Source organism: Microtus oregoni, unplaced genomic scaffold, assembly GCF_018167655.1.
Source record: "Microtus oregoni isolate MIOR12 unplaced genomic scaffold, Mior012 000106F_ref0000393, whole genome shotgun sequence".
NCBI lineage: Eukaryota > Metazoa > Chordata > Mammalia > Rodentia > Cricetidae > Microtus > Microtus oregoni.
This window is the reverse complement of record NW_024544721.1, coordinates 3,483,652-3,501,354: the sequence shown is the minus strand read 5'-3', so window position 1 is coordinate 3,501,354 and position 17,703 is coordinate 3,483,652. Positions and strand designations below refer to the sequence as shown.

Sequence of the window (17,703 nt, the reverse complement as noted above, 5' to 3'; positions counted from 1 at the left end):
TTTTTTTGTTTCTGTTTTGCTTGCATTTTGATCATCCTAACATTCCTCAAATGGTCTACCTTTGCAATCAGCCGTCTGAGGCTTTGTTAACCTCATTAACCTCTCTATCATTCTCTGTGGACCTGCCTTTCATATAATGGAGAGTCATTAACTATAGGGCAGGCCCTTCTTGTTGGGCATCTCCTGGGCATGGATTCTTTTTCTGCTGTGAGGACGGCATGGCCTAGCTATAGGCATGGCTATGCTCTAGCTCTGGCTTCCTTGTAATTGCCACTGCAAATTTCCTAAGAAACAGAATTATTCTTGGCTTCATTTAGCAACTTTGTAAAATGGCCATCACATTTCTTTGTCTTCCTTCCTACCACCTCACAGAGATTTTAGATCAATGGTATTGCCCGGGAAAATGGTGACTTGTTTGAGTTGGGCTTTCCAAATTATTTGCTCATATTGTCTGATAATAAATATGCATTTTATATAAATAAAACACTAAGCACTTACTATGAAGCAAGTACTATGTCAGACATACTCCACCTAATTTCTCTTAACAACAAAATGACATCTTGAATCAGCTAGAGAGAAACCAAAAGCACATAGTCTGGCTAGGACATAGCAATAAAGATTTGAGCCTTTGAATTTTAATCAGTCAGCTAAAATAAAATAAAATATTTTTTTTGTGTTTAGATGAGTTGTAGAGAGTTACTGATATTCATAATTAAAAATTCGTATCTCAGAACATTTGAATTTATATTTTCATAATAATCAGTTAAATACCATTTTGAAAACTCCCCCCAATTTCTTTTCATTCTTTCTTGTCCAAGAACACTCTCAAAGCAGTGAAACTTGCACTTTTTTTTTCTTTTTGGTACTTCCAGGTGTTGACTGCTGATTTCAGTAGCTAGTCAGCACTATAAATCTGGGAACCTTCAGCACTTTATAATTTTTTAAATGTGTCATGAACATGTGTTTTCTTTTTGAAAATCAGGAGATCCTGCCTTCGCACATGTAACACCTTCCACACAAATGAGATCAAAGTGCTTTATTAGCAACCATCAACAACCCGTCTTCCCACTTAGGAAAACAACTGCATCGGAGATAAACAAATGAGGTTTCTCAGGAAAAGGAAGATGTCAAGACACAATTACAAGGAGCCACACCCCCCCCAGCACAAGCATATTGACAGATCTTTCCCAGATGTGGGGAGGTCATCAATAGTGCTTTTTTATTTAAAGAAACGAGGTGAACAGGTGATAAATTTGAGAATGCCAATACCTGTGTTCTTAGCCTACTAGTTTGTTCAGTAATTGTTGCTTTGTGTGTGTGTTTACCAACCACTACTTGCATACACGGTCTGATGCTTTTCATGTTCCTAGATAAAAAATATCTGAAAACTTGCCATTAACAAATAGAGTGCTTTCATAAGTAATTCATTAGAAAGTTAAGCAGGAGGCATATGGATTCAAAATTGTACTTCAGTGAAATTACAAATAACTATATTTTGGAATTCTGGGAGTTAGTTACATATGAAATCTTAAAACTGGTAACATGGATGCTTGAATATTGTAATAACAATGTATCTCATCAAAAACCCTATAAAGTACTAAATTTCTTTATTTCTCTTTTTTAAAAATAATTCTAAATCAGTAAATGTTTGCTACACATTGAGTTCCTTTTGAGTTTAACTAATTGATGAAGACTGGCTACAGTTTTCCTTCATTAATGATGAACTAGTCAAGGGCTACAGCTTATTTTCTTTCTGTAAAGCCTATTCAGTTTGCCTGAGGGATTCAGATTTTATCAGTGTACTCCTGGGAAGGGCCCTTGAGCATTTATAAGTAAAACCTTGTATAATAACTACTAGGTAGTAATTTTTTAAGATAGTTTTGTTTTACTTCTCATTGCACATAATGTCACACAATCTTACTTTAACGACACCTAAAAGTGAATAGCAGGCTCAGCTTGTGTAAAAATCTATTGTATAAGAGTCCAAGTGGTAAGAAATTTTCATGTCCTAATCATCTGGCATACAGACATGCACTGTGAAGACTCTGCTCTAGTGTTAGCTCCTTAGGGGTGCTTCTCTGGACCACTCTGTCAAAAGTGATCATTCTTGGTCTTTGACTTTTTTCCCTTAAATCTCACTTGACAGTACTTGTTCTTTCCTCAATTTCTTTTTTATTATGGCCTGTGTTACTTGCCATGCTTGAAAAGATATTGTCCTCTATAGCCTAGAGCCTAGAAGAGTGTCTATCACCGGATGAACAAATGAACCACGTAAATGTAGTAATGTTCATAAATCACAACTGAAATGGTTATCAATCCTCAGATATTCGGGTTACCTTGAAAGAAATTGTAGGATCTATCATGATAATATGACTCCAAAGTGTAGTTAGTGGGATTTTTTTATTATGGTAAATGGAATTTTTTTCATGAGTGATTCTTTTCTTTGAATTTATTTACTTAGTACAAAAACTTTAAGTTGCAGTAAAATTTAGAGCCCTAACCAAGAAAGGGTGATCTGCTTGTATAAAGGTAACCCATTGTCTGTCTAAATATTCTTTGTATTTTTCTTATAAGTCATCAATAATTGCTTGGCTATGTCAGTTTTAGCAATTCTTTGTGTTCAGCAGAACCAATTACTTCCATCATGTGTTATTGCTGAGAACCTGTTGGTCAATCTCATTTCTGTTATGGTTTAATGACTTTGTTGTATCTACTAGGATACCTCTTGTCTTATAGCAAGCTAGGTTACCTGTCTCCTCCATCAAATAACTTGAACTTGAGAGCACTGAGTTGATGAACAATAGGTTCATTGAAAAACCTAATATTCCAGATTCACCAAACTTATTTCAATGTATAATTATTTTAAGTAAATACATATTTATTTGATACATTTTTGCAGAGGCAAGGATAAAACCTGGGGATTGTAACATGCTAGTAAAGTACTTTATCATGGATCTATATCCCCAGATCATTATTTCTTAATTTTAAATGGAACATAGTATTTTAGTGTATTTATGGAATACAACATGATTATATATATTTACACATATATAATGTATAATGACTAGATCTTGATATTTGACTACTTCTTCCTCTCAAGTACAAACTCTGTAACTGAAAGGACTGTCTTATTTATGTTTATGCCCATCTATACAATTTTTGGTGCAGAAGAGTTTGTGAAGAAATATTTGTAGAAGGAATGAGTAAACACAAAGCTTTGCTGGTCTTAAAAAATGTATCATTATCAGGATATTGCTTTGTATTAAGAATATCAGAGGAATGTGATATCTTTGTTATCTCCTTCTGAAGAAGAATGAAGTCATACATTACTCTGAAAATACTAGTTTTCATAAAACATATACTTAAAAATAATGAGTATATATGTGATTACTGTTAGGTTTCAGTCTCCTTTCACACTGGCAACTTTGCTTACAGTGTTCATCTTCTTGCAACCTTCCTTTAACCTCAGTCTTCAGTCAATAACTTGTTTTGCCATTAATAGGATTTCAAATGGCATATATCTTCAGCTCAGCAAGTGCAGAAAAGCATGTTTTATTAAATAAGATATGGTAAGTAATTATGGCTATTACCAGGTATCATGACTAATCGAGCTTTTATTATTGAATGGGATACAGTAAAAGAGGAAGACAGCTTGGGTAAGAAGAGTGCAGGAATTTCCTGTTTAAGGATGTTAAATTCTTTTGGGGTACCTCTTTTGTTTTCTAATGAGTCAGAAGAAAATAATTCATGCTAAAATGAGTACGTTAACAGGAGTATTCCTCTGAACTACTTGATGTTGTTCCTTATTTTCTAGCTTTTTTCTAGGCACTAAATCTTGATTATCTAGCCCACTGAAGGTAGAAAGAATTATTGATGCTTGTACACAGTTATGAATGATGTCAATTATTGGCAGGTTGTGACAGTGGTGGAAGACATTATAAGATAAAAATGAGTGATTACTTTAGTACTGCTACATAATCACATCATCTTTTATGAGTTTTGCTTCTGTGTTGTTTGGAGATTTGGAATCTTACCTTTAGGCTGGTTTTACATTCGAGAATTGTTTTACTTAAGTACCTAATGATATCTGTGCATTCTATGCAACCAATATTGTTTGATTTCATTGGTAAATGTGAAAAGAACACCTGTATTTTAAGATCACTGCAACAAGGTCAGGCATAGAGGTGTATACATTTAAAGCCAGAAATCACCAGGTCCAGACCAAGGCATCAGGAGTTTGAGACATCATTGGCTATGTGAGATTCTGTTTCAAAAGGAAAATCATTGTAGCTAAACCACTCAAGGAAATGCTAAATTTTGAACTTGCTTTATGTGAGGCAATATGTTAGGATCTGGGAACATGTCATGGTAGATAAAAAAAAGTTAAATATTCTTTCATATTTCACTCATCAAGAAGTGGGACCCATGCCCTCCCTTTTGAATCTGGGTGAGCTATTTGATGGCTTTGTCCAGTAGCGTATGACACAAATGACATTTGGAAAATTTCTATGCCCATTCATTAAGAGACTGGCATCTCCCATTTCTGTCTTTTGGGACACTCATTCTTATAGGGCAGAGGCACAATATAAGAATTGTGACAAGCACAGAGCTGGTTATTCACCATGCTATCGGGAAACTCAAATAGCTTATCGAAATTCTGAAGGTACACAGAAAGATTCCCAATTGTTGTCCTACTGTTTCAACCTCCAGCTATTTGATGCATTCTGAGGCCCCACACATAATGGAACAGAGAAAAGGCATCTTGGCCATATCATATCTGAATTTCTAACCCATAGACCTGTGAGATAATAAGAAGAAAACACTTTAATCCATTACCTGAAGACGTTTGCCAGATAGCAATAGATATTCAAAATGTGGAATGGGGAAATCTGACTTTTCCCTTATCCTTGTAGAACTTGATTAAGGAATGTTATAAATCGGAGATAACAATATGCATTAACATACATCCTAGTATGAACTAAAAAACAAACAACAATGCAGCCATTGCTCTATTAACAGAAGTAGAGGAAACCTATCATCTTGTTTAACTTCATTTTGCTTTGTAGTTCATTATGAGTATCACGTGCTTAGTGATGTACTAAGTTTGATCCCAGTTCTAGAACCTTTCAGTTACGTGTGGATATTATAAGAGGCCTCTATAATTATGTTCAGCAGCACTGCTGTGAGATTTTAGAGTTTTAATTTTTTAACATTTTATAGATTTATTTAGTGTGTGCATGCATGTGTGCTGCGTGTGTGTGTGTGTGTGTGTGTGTGTATGTTATAAATAGATAGGTAGGAGCATTTGACACAGCACATGTATGTAGGTCAGAGGACAACATTTTGGATGTTGCTTCTTTCTGCTTTTTGGGGGGGTCAGGGTTTCTCTAGAGTCTGCTTCTATTCTGTGTATACAAGCTTCTGGCCATAGATGTGCTAGGATTACAGACACAAGTAACTCCATCTGGATTTTTGTATGGGTGTCAGAGATGAAATTCAGGTCACCAGGCTCACACTGCAAGTGCTTTAAACTGCTGAGGTATCTTCTAGGCAAAACATTCAGATTTTAAAACTGTATTTGAAAATTATGCTAGGTGAGAAATGTAATAATACAGTCTCATCATGTTTGGTGGTACATAATACACCATAAATCAGGGTACCCCTTCTTATATGAGTTTATTAGCTGAATCTTAAAGGAAAAGTATATATTAGTTTAGCCATGAAGTATACATAGCCACTCAGTAAACTAATGGTTAGGAATATTGTTTCTTCTGTTAATGTGATTTTTATCTTTCTCTGTTTTTTGGGCATTTTGAGACAGGATTTCTCTGTGATGCCTTCACTGTCCTGGAGCTCACTCTGTAGACCAGGCTGGCCTTAAACTCAGAGGTCTGCCTGCCTCTACCATCCGAGTGCTTGGATTAAAGTGTGCATTACCACTGGGTGGTTTCTGTTTCATTTTTATCTTTTCTCTATTTTAAAGCCAAAATAAAAGTTCAGAAATTAGGTAAAATGATAACCAATATATAAAGACAATTGGAGAAAGTGATCAGCCCCAGCTACATAGTCATCAAACCTTTTCAAGGAAAGCCACAGAAATTCCATAGATCAGAGTTGAAAACCTCAAATGCCAACAGAGAAACACATGTCACTAGAAAATTGGTAAATGACCTAGGTACGATGGAAACAGCGATGCATTAGACAGGCATTGTATGTCCCATCTTGAGGAACCGCTGTCCCTCAGCTCCAGACCGCCTATGATGTAACTGTGTGCCTGGCAGTGCTTAGCTTTGTGAATTTTCTAGAAGAATTTTATAATCAAACTTTTATATTTGGTCTCTTCATAAATGTCAGGCTAAACAAAATGCATCCGTGGCATAATTTTGAACAACATCTGATAAAGACACATGACAAAGAGTAATGTGGGGATCAACTTCTCATAGTTACTAAGTAGATAAATGAGTTTGGCCAGACTTACTGTCAGTGATTGCAGTAACCCTTGTAAGATGTTGTTTTTAAATGCAATTCTCCATTAGCGATGGTGAGTGAAATGTCTGGCTTTGCAAATTACTGCTGTCATTTAGTTTAATGTACTCTTGTTTTTACATATTTATAAAAACCTTCTACATTATTAATAGTGATTAAATGCTTAGACACTAAAGATCAATAATGCTTCTGTTCACCTATTTACATTATTAAAAAGTAATAAGTAATACAGGCCATGTAGATTATGTGGTTTACTTTGTAGTCATGTTTGGAGTAGATTGAAAAAAGAAAAAAACTCTCATTAGATCAGCCGGTGGGCGCACCCCTCGCAATACTGATTTCCTTGCTCATGTCCTCCCTCCTTCTGCTCCTCATTTGGACCTTGGGAGCTCAGTCCAGTGCTTCAATGTGGGTCTCTGTCTCTAGCTTCATCCATCGCCAGATGAAGGTTCTATGGTGATATGCAAGATATTCATCAGTATGGCTACAGGATAGGGCCATTTCAGGCTCCCTCTCCTCAGCTGCCCAAGGATCTAGCTGGGGACATCTCCATGGACACCTGGGTACACCTCTAGAGTCAAGTCTTTTGCCAATCCTAAAATGGCTTCCTTAATTAAGATATATACTTCCCTGCTCCCATGTCCACCTTTCCTCCATCCCAATCGTCCCATTCCCCCAAGCTCTCCCCATCCCCCTTCTCACTTTTTTCTCCCCATCTCCCCTTACCCCCACCCCACCCCCACTCCCAAGTTCCCAATTTTTCCTTTCTTTACCTGTCTACCCAGATGTCGCTCAGCTATGTGGCAAAGGCAAAAAAAAAAAAAAAAAACCAAAACAAACAAACAAAAATATCAAAAAACGTGATTTGATGAATTATGGCATCTACATATCTTCTATTTATTTGAGAGAAGTTAGTCTACGGTCAAGGTTGTGTAAGAGTCATGAGCTACACTACAGTCACATGCTCCAGTTTTTTTTTATTCAAGCCACTGTGGCTCAGTGCAGTGATGTAAAGATCAGGCTTTTGGGACGAGTGTGCATGGGTTCAAATCCAGGGTCTGTACTCTCCCTGGACATCTTTCCTGACAGCTAGGACTCTAATAGCAGAGACCTCTGGATGGAGCCCCATTGTTTTGAATTTAAATGCAACTTGTAGAGTCAAATGATAACTTGGAGCATTTTACAAAAGAATGGGAAAACTCAATCAAACCAGGAGGAGGACAAGGGCATTAACCACCCAAAGTAATAGTTTTCTTCACTGTGTGAGCGCCTAGCAAGCACTGCTGAAGCACGAAGCTGAACCACAGGGGTTTGTTTGTCTTGACTTTTCTAGTTTATTGCTCAAGTGCCCTGCTCTGGGTCACAAAGACTTGTCTGCTGTCTCTTGCAGGTCTTGACTTTCTCCCTTATTGAATTCAACATGTTATTCAACACATCTCAAGTCATGAACGTTATTTTTTTCCTCTCAATCCCTCCCTTCTTTGGTACTGATTTCTCCTAAAGTATGAAGAAAGCTAGAGTTGACTGTCCCTCTACCTTAACTAGGAATATGGAAGTAATGACTGCCTTCATCTTTTTCTGTTCTTTTGTGTTCTAGAAGTAAGTCTTCAATATTTAAATAATTCCATTGATTACTTCTATCTCAAAGATGGAACGTTTCGAAGAGGGGATTACTGAATCTTTTGGGGGAAGACAAACTTTGTCTAGAGTCTCTAGAAGAAAAACCCTTTCTTGAGATATATTGGCATTGGTTTTGGGTTATATTGAAAGCTCAAAAGGGCAGAACGACATAGTAATAAAATAAAGAAAAGCATTTTGGCTTCAATGAGAGTTCTAATATTCAACTGAAGAGAAGGGAATTAAGTAAAGTTTCCACATACACCTTTATCCCCCCCCCCCTTTTACTGTGTAAAAGTTAACATTGACTAGTAATTTTCTTAGATAGTCACTGGTCTCAAATTGTTGAAATACTGAATCTTTTGGGTTGTGGTATTTGTGTGTGTGTGTGTGTGTGTGTGTGTATGCATGTATTGTGTGCCCGAGTGTATGTTTGTGCACAAAGTGTATATAGGGGCCTGCAGACGTCAGAAAATGGTGTTGAATCTCCTAAAAACTGGAGTTACCTATAGTGGTGAAGCAGCATGTGGGTTCTGGGAGCTGAACTTGGATCATCTGAAAGAGCAATAAGTGCTGTTAAATCACCTAACCATCTCTCCTGTTCCAAGGAGGACATTTTTGAGATCTTAAATTACAGACCACCTATACCTAGCACTAGCTATTAAAGTTTGTTATTAATAATAAGGATTTGTTCATTGGTATTCAGTGGTTATCATACTTTAAATAAGTGAATTGATTTAAATGGATTGGACCTTGTCAGATCTTTAAAGGTAATTCGTACATTTGAGCTATCTGAGAAGACAGATATTTCTCATTTTGAATTTCCCATTAAGATATTAAGTCAGTCAACCCTTTGACCTTGTAACACTTTTCATCATGAAACAGAATCTAAAATTTAGCTATTGAAATTCAAGATTTTTCAAAAAGATTCCAGAAGTTAAATAGTAAGTTTGCAAATTATCCTTCCGTTTTGTCATCAAATACCCATTTTCATAGAGACATAGACATGTGCTATAACTTCTATGTTATAGAATCTGACCAGTTGGCAATTAGAAACAAATTGGTAACACTGTAGGCATTTAACAGAAGTCTGAAGATAGCACTATTGTGGGAAGGGATGAGAAACCACTAGATCCTTAGAAGACAATTTTCTTTTTTTTTTTCTGAAGGAAAATCATGAACACTTTTAGTAAGGACAAAATAAATTTCTATATACCTGCTGTCAAATGAGACCTCTTGAGGGATGACATGAGTGCTGTCCTTGCCAATAAGAAATTTGATTCGATCATAGAAGAGTCTTGAAGTGTGCTGAGAGAAGAGGGGCTGGCTTTGTTGAATGAGGTCAAGAGGGTCTGGTGAGCCCTGACAGAGTGGGCTTACATAACAGTTGCTTTGTTGACAGCAATCTGGGTCCACACAATCAGTCAAACCATCTGGAAGACAAAACAAATCAATAGTGGTATTTCCCTTCCAGGAAAACAATATAGTCAAAAATATGCAAAATGGAGAAAGACAGTAAATGTAATGTTCACCAGTCTTGTTTTGAGATTAGAGCCTGTTACATTTGCACGTTTCTCAGGAATTGCTACTCACAGAGTTTTTAGGGCACTCTGGAGAAATCCAACTATTTCGATCATGAATCTTCCAGTTTGGAATTCTCTAGTACTTGTTAACTGGAGACTATATATAACTTCAATGTAGCTTTCAGTCAACGTATTCTGTTAGGTATAGTTCGGTATACGTCAATGAAAACACTCAGTAGGAATGATAACTATGTTTGTCTTTTAAAAAAAGTTCTGTCGGGGAATACACAATTAACTAGTACTTGACAACCTGACTTTATTTGCATTTACAAATCATTTTAACATGACTGTCTATTGATAATTCTTAAAACAGAGGTTGAGATTTTTGTCGTGATAAAGTATGTAGGACAGTGATTTTCAAATGTGCAGTGTTAAGTATCCACATACCTGAATTCTACCCACTGAACTGGAATTTCTCTTTGTCCCAAGACTGCACTCACTTAATATTGGTGATTCTGAAGCCTACTAAAGTAGCAAATTATCCTTTTATTTTATTTCAGGAATTTATACAAGCAATGAGAATTTATGCAGTTATTACGAAACCTAGTATCTATCAACTTAGTCACTTTCTCTCCCTTTTGGGGCCTTCATCATTTGCCTTGAACTCCTGAATCCACTTGTATGAAGGAAAAAAAGAGCCATTGAAAAGTTTCACTCTTTGGAAAAGTAGCCATGAAGGACACAAGACTTATGGAAGGGCGGGGGGGGGGGGGGCTGACTATTTAGAATGTAAAAGGTATAAAATGCTTTGTTTGTTGATTAGGAGGTAATGAAAGAAAACGACCCCTTTCCCCCTAGGAATTCTGGATTTAGTGGAATAAAATAGGTGTTTAAACAGCTGACACTTATACCAGTGAAATATGAGAAGAACTCTAAGAGAGTTCAAACCAACAAAAAGAAATGTGGTTGCAGTGATTAACTGAGCAGATGGACACTTCACTCCATATCCAATAAGCAAAAAATTTAAAGTCCTTCCAAGGTCCTTAGAGCAGGCAAGTGGCTCTAATAGAGTTGTTTAACAAGGGTAAATATAAAGACACTAATCTTAGCTCGCAGTGGAACAGAGGCGTTCAGGTGGATCAGGGGTTCCTTAAGACTCATGATGAAAGCACTGGTCTGTGCTCCTGGAGTCCAGTAGAAGGGAGGGAGGAGGGATTATACGAGGTAATGGTGGGGGAACAAACAGATCGTGTAGGGGAAACCCACAGAGACAGCTGATCCGAGCTGGACAGACAGATGGGGAGCCTGCAAGGGACCAAACTAGGCCCTCTGCCTGTGGGTGACAGGGCAGTTTGTGGGCCCTTTGGCGGTGGGACCAGGATTTATCCTTGGTGTACGAAATGTTTTTGTAGAGTCCATTTGCTATGGTGGGATACCTTGCTCAGCCTTGATGCAGTGGGGAGGGACTTGGTGGTTTCTCAATTTGATATGCAAGGCTTAGTAGACTCCCAATGGAAGGCCTTACCCTCTCTGAGGAGTAGATAGGGGGTAGGGAGAAGGTGGGAGAAGCAGGAGGAGGGGAGGGAGGCAGAACTATGGTTGTTATGTTAAACGACTTAAAAAAAAAAGGGAGAGAGTAAAAAAAGAGTTACAGGCACTGGTTTCCTGCAGCAACTTTGCTTGCTCCCCTCCCTCACTTAGATGCTCCATTTGAGCTACAGGAGGATGTACCATAGCTGGGGGCAATGAAAGTGAGCAACACTGAGAGAGGAGGAATTTGGAAGAGTAGCCTTGGGGCACCCAGAAAGATATTTTCCCCTACATGTGGCCTTTTCAAATTCCCTGTACCATAGATAGTACTTTGTTTTAAAATGGAGTTTGCTTTTTTTGCTTGTTTTCCCTGTTTAGTCGACTTTTGACCATGCTTTCTTTCTGTATCTCCGTGAACATATTTCTTTTACACTTATAACTAACGTTTACATAAGGTTTCATTTCAAAAACAAGTCCCCTTCCTCTTTCATCGTTTAGCAAAAATATATTAGCCGATAGTCCTTGGATTTTAGATGACATTACTACCTCTTTCTCTAACAAGACATTCTCAGTTGCTTCTTAGCATATTATCTCTTTACTCTTCTGTGAATTCAACATCTGAATGTGTAGAGAACTTGGCAACAACATCAGATGTATTAAAAGAGTTTTCTAATGTTTGCTATTGGTGTCCCATATTCCAGACAATGAAAAATATGAGAGTCAAATGCAAATTCATCTTTATCTTACATTCTTATTGAATAGTGTTTTTTTTTAATTATTGGCATAATATACATGGAAGCACCTAGTATTGTATTTGGTATTAACAAATGCACTAATAATAGTTTTGAATGTTGACAGACCTCATCCTATAAACTGTGATTCAGTCTTATTATGGAAAATAAACTGATTTTAAATAAATACAAATGTTATAGTAATCTTCAAAACTGGATTCTGAAACTAAACATTAAACTAATTCAAAACTGGGAATTATGTTTTCATCTAGATATGTGATGCAGAATTCAAGGAATCTCTTATATTTGGTAATTGCCTATTATATATAGAGCTGACCCTATGAGATTTTCTTTCTGAAAATAATAGCAAGACACTGTTGAATTTTGAAAGGTAACAGAAAAGCAGGCCAGCAATGGCATGAAACCCTGAATTATAATTTGCAGGCAAACCCTGCACACGGGTAAAGATCTACTTACCAATTATCACATTGGATAACACCCCAAACAGTATGTCTAGACTGTTACAAAGAAGTGCAAATGACAGTCACACTGGATGTGTGTGTTTTTTTCTTTTGGCTATTAACAGTTCTTTTATTGTTCTGAAAAGGAAACTGTGGCACCCTACTGACAGCCAAGCTCAGAGTGTCAGGTAAGAACATATCATATGTTAGCTGATTTTATTTTCAGAAAATGTTTTCTTTAATGGAATAAAAATAAAAGAGAGCAAAAAAAGAGAGAGGTTACATTGTCTTGGGAGACTAAACATAGTGTTCATTGATCCTAGGTTTTCTAACCAATCTGGGTCTATTTCAAATTGACTCAATTCATGCTGATGAAAATCAAGTATACTGTTTTTTCTATGTGATCAAGTAATCGGTAGTAAATGTTTGCCTATCAGATGTGTGCCTTTGACTGAAAAAGAGACTAGAAAAGGAGATATGAGCAATATAGGAGAAACTCATGTTGGCCTAAATCTTGAATGAACTTGCTCACAATACCCATACTATTGTTTTAGCAGAAATGGACAGCTAAAGTTTGGTGGGGTTTCCGAAATAATTTTCAACTTTGTGCGAACTAGTTAATATTTTTTAAGTATTAGGTGCTTCCAAATGTATCATTTTAGCTAACCTCTGCGGCACATTTTTACATAGATATTTTCAGATTCATTTTACAATTAGAGGAAAAGAAGCTAAATGTGATTCCATTGCTATACATTATGTGGGAGTCATATTAACATATTGTGTTCTGTTTAGAAATCTTAGTTTAATATCCCTATCTAAGTAGTGACTATTACCAGAATTCTCAGAGTCTGTAGGATTTCTAAGTCCCTGACTATATATAGGTATTTAGAGCACTTGAATCAATTAAGGTTAAAAAAAAAACCCTCAAACAACATTGATTCCTAAGTATACTTTGACACTTACAATCTGGACTCTGGACTAAGCAATTCTACTCCTGGACTCTCAGGTTCTTTTCCTATAAGTTGTGGGTAACAATGCCTTCCAATAAGGGGTTGCAAGGTTCATATGTTGTAATGATTCTAAATACAACATTGAATGCTTTCAGAGTAGTATGAACATAGATTGGATAATATTATACTGAAGTTAGCAGGAAGGAATAAATACTTCATGATTGCTCTTATTTGAAGAATGCAATCAAACTTATAAAAGTAAATGACATAAGAACATTTTCCAGAAGGTGTGAGATGGGGTTATGTGGAGTCATTCATTCAATGTTATAAAGTTATAGATGATGAACCGTCTCATGTATACAATAATATGGTATTATGGACTCAAAATTTCATAACATGGTAGATCTTAAAAACTACAAAGATATAGAAGGTGACTTTTGACCTGTTAGATATGTTTGTAGCTTTGATAATGGTCAAAGTATCTTAAGTACAAATAAAATCAAGATTTTTAAAATTATCACTTTGTTTTTTATGCCATTTGAAGTCCAGTAAATTTGGAAAGTTAAATATTAAGAATTTTCACATTGTCTAGTTTGTAACTAGTAGCTGATAAATATTACTTGTTATTATGCCATGGTCTGGAATATAACGACTACAAAGCATCTAGGCGTAGAGTCTTAGAGGTGTGTGCAAATGGTTTACATTCATAGTTTAAAATGTTCAGCCTCAAGTCTTATTGAAATAGCCTTAATACTGTTCAGCAAATCAGTTCATTGGAATGTGTTCAATTAGGAACAAACTCTGAATAGATTGGACCCTATACAATGGTGAGTTGGTAGACACTATATTAATATGACAGGAACTCAACATTCATTGAATTTTATTGATTTAAGGATTTGTTATCACTTGGATAGAGGCTGGATTGAAGTTTAACTTTTTCATGGTGATAGAATAGAAGATCTGTCAATGCTCAAAATTGTCCTACTTCTAGGACAACTGTAAATTTAGCTAGACATTAACAAAACACCACTTAATGCACCTAAATATATGTTAATGAGGTTTTCACACATTACCTTAATTAAATTATTTTATTTTAAGTAATATCCATTTCAACACTGTAAACTACACAGATGGATATCAAATAGCTGCCTTAGTAGGTAGTGGGTTAGACCCAGCCACCAATCTTGTAAACTACAGTTATAAGTTTAGATTTTCCTCCTTTCAATTCCATCTGGAAGCATATGCACTCTAGGCTCTTACAACCAGACAATGGTTATTTAATTAATGAGTTGTTCAGAAATGGGGAGGAATAGTAAAAAAAAGAATTATTATGACTATATCTTTGGTATTGCATCTTTTGTGTACAACCAAATTGTCAAACAAAATGGGAGGCCCTTAAATAGAGCAAATGGTGTCAACTCATGACTCCTTGTCTTTTATTACTTAGTAAAAACAGAAGCATGCTGGCGATAGTAAAAACATGAAGTTCATTGATCCATGTGTGTGTATGTGTTCATAACTCACCTGTGGTGATATTTTCTATAAAATAGAAACATGACTATAAAAGACCTTGTAAATAGTTACTAGTTTTAATGGTAAGTTGTTATGAAGAACAATTCCTGGAAAATCATTCTCTTTTAGGCAATGAACTAACTGATTTTTCCAACAAATATGAACATAGACCACTAGAACACTTTCTCCCAGAGAAGTTGGGACAAATGGAGAAATTTTTTAAAAACCTGAGAAAAGCGGCTGTTGTGATTAGACATCCTTTTTCTATATTTTTAATATTCTGCCACAATCTTTTTGCAATTTCAGATACCACTTCCTTTCCTTTAAAGTAGAGTGAGCCAGGTGGTGGTGGCACACACCTTTAATTGCAGCACTCAGGAGGCAGAGGCAGGAGGATCTCTGTGAGCTCCAAAAAACAAACAAATAAATAAAAAGAAAACATTGAGGGGTTGGAGAGTTGGCTTAATGGTAAAGAGCACTGGCTGCTCTTCCAGACAACCTAAGTTCAATTCCCAGTACCCACATGATGGCTGACAACCATCTGCAATGAGATCTTATGTCCTCTTCTGGCCCGTAAGTGTACATGCAGAGAGAACACTGCCTATAAATAAATAAATAAATGCCAATATTAAGGACTTAAACCTTTTTTTTTGGTTTTATGATACATGTGTATGTATTTGTGCATGCTTGTCTACATATGATGTATGTGTAGGGACATGCATGCTACACTGTTAATGTGGAGGTCAGAGGACGACTTAGTGGCCCTGGTTCTCTTTCTTCCACCTTACATTGGTTCTGGGCATTTGGAGATTGAACGCAGGTCCTCAGGCTTCTGTGGCAAGAAACTATGTGCTGAGTCATCTTATTGGGCCTCCTCTTTTTTTGTTGTTTTCTGAGACAAGGTCCGTCATTGAACCTGGAGTTCATAGAGCAATTTGGCTTGGCTAGCTGGCTAGCAAGTCCTAAGGATGGCCCTTTCTCTACTTCCCCAACAGATTTCTAGGCCTTTAAGCTTTTGCATGGGCACTGGTGATCGGACGCAGGTATGGCAAGCACTTGATTGAGCTATGTCTCCAGCTCCTTCACACAGGCTTTTTGGTGCTGATTTAATTTAAATTTGTACCTAAGAATGTTCCTTGTCTTTTAGTTGGTTGTGTTGATCTGTCTATTCTTAACTGCTTTTTTTTTAAATGAAAGCTTTGAAATAGACTTTTTATTGATGATAGTTCCATTCACTATTTGTTTTTGCTATTTGGATAAATCTAATACAATGCTCATTCCACTCCTCCTGGGCTTGTAAAAGTTGGTGATCATGTTTTCAATTAAAGACACACGACTAACAAATCAATAGATGGTCCCGTGACATTGTTTTTCCTGCATATATATGCAGGAATCTAAGGGCTTAAAGGGATACTTGTGGTCACAGTATTCCACAGAGTTGTGACTTTTATAGTAATCAGTACTTACAATAAGAGATCTTTCTTTCTGTTTTTTTTTTTTGAATGTTAGGGAAAAAATCCAAAGGTTATGTGTTCTCAGCTTTCACTCTGCAAGGACCTCTTAGTTGGCTTACAGGGAAGCTGTGTCACTTACATATTCAATGAAGCCCAATGACTTACTGAGAGTTACAATACTACAGTCAAAACTGCAGGATGTATCAGTGGTTCTAATGAATATTCAATGGTGATTAAGATGCAAGAAAAAAATCCCAAGAAGTTTTAAGTATCAGGTGGAATATGGAATAATCAGGTAGCAGCTTCTTGAAACAATTGCTTGGAAGCCCTGTGGCTTTGATTGGAAGGTTTCTTAAGAATTGCATTATAGAAATTAGTATTACTTTTTTCAGGAATGTTCAATTGACACTTTTTGATTTAATTAAAGCACATACAAATATACAAAGAACGATTCTAATCATTAATAATAGTCAGCTAAACGAATTCTGCCCTTTGGAGAATCTGGAAAGCTGAAATCACCAAATGAAGGACCTTGAATGTATTCATTGTAAACATTTAGAAATAGAATTATGGGTTTAAAATCTTAGTCACTTTTAGTGGTTATTCAATCTCTCTTTCTATCTTAATGTAAAGGCCAATCTATATTTGTCATCAATATTATCTTAGTCCCACTAAAAGAAAAATGGTAATTGAAACTCTCATGGAGCTTTCTAACCTTAGTCCCTAAGGAGACAATTATAAGCTATGCTCAGCTCTTATCAGGCCTTTGATTTTCAATTTGCATATAGATACACAGTTTTAAGGAATATGCAGAGGTCAATACACATTCAGTAAAATCGTCTATGTTTTTTTTGCAACCGCATATACACAGACATTGAGAACTGATAATTCAATAATTCATTAATGTTTAATTGATCCATTCATTAAACATTTTTTGGCTCCCTTGGTGTGACCTTGAAGACATAAAGAGGCTTGATAATTAAATATTCCATTATTTTTATTACTTGATAAAGTCAGGAGACTTATTTTGCTTGACTTTAATTGGTCCAGAAATTACAAATGCATAGGCTGTGAACATATTTTGTGAGCCCTTCAATGAACACATCAGATAGTAAATCTCTATCAATTGCACGAACAAGGTGTATCACCTGGCCTTACACTCAAGATCTCTCAGTTCCTTCCTATAAACTTTATTTTCCTGTGCCTAGTTTTATAATTTGCAAATATCATCAACTGAGGTTACTACAGTGAAGAGGTTAAATTAGATATCTCACATAATATTCTCAGCACAGTGCCTGGTTCATAGTAAATTCTGCATACAAGTGAATTACTGTTGTTATCAATTATAGCTGGCAAATAGATATGGCACGTGTGTCATGCCTGATGCATATCAAGTGAAACAGAAGATATATAATTAAGACTGTATGATTTCTGCTTCC

The 17,703-nt window shown here is 36.2% G+C and overlaps 1 protein-coding gene across 1 annotated transcript in view; it reads right to left on the bottom strand.

Annotated features, from left to right (window-relative positions):
* Positions 1–17,703, bottom strand: part of LOC121443414 (teneurin-1) — a 348,703-nt gene that overhangs the window by 145,899 nt on the left and 185,101 nt on the right. The window contains exon 12 of the mRNA XM_041645172.1: positions 9,320–9,536. Within this exon, the coding sequence (XP_041501106.1) occupies positions 9,320–9,536 (217 nt within the window). The remainder of the gene's footprint in view (positions 1–9,319; positions 9,537–17,703) is intronic.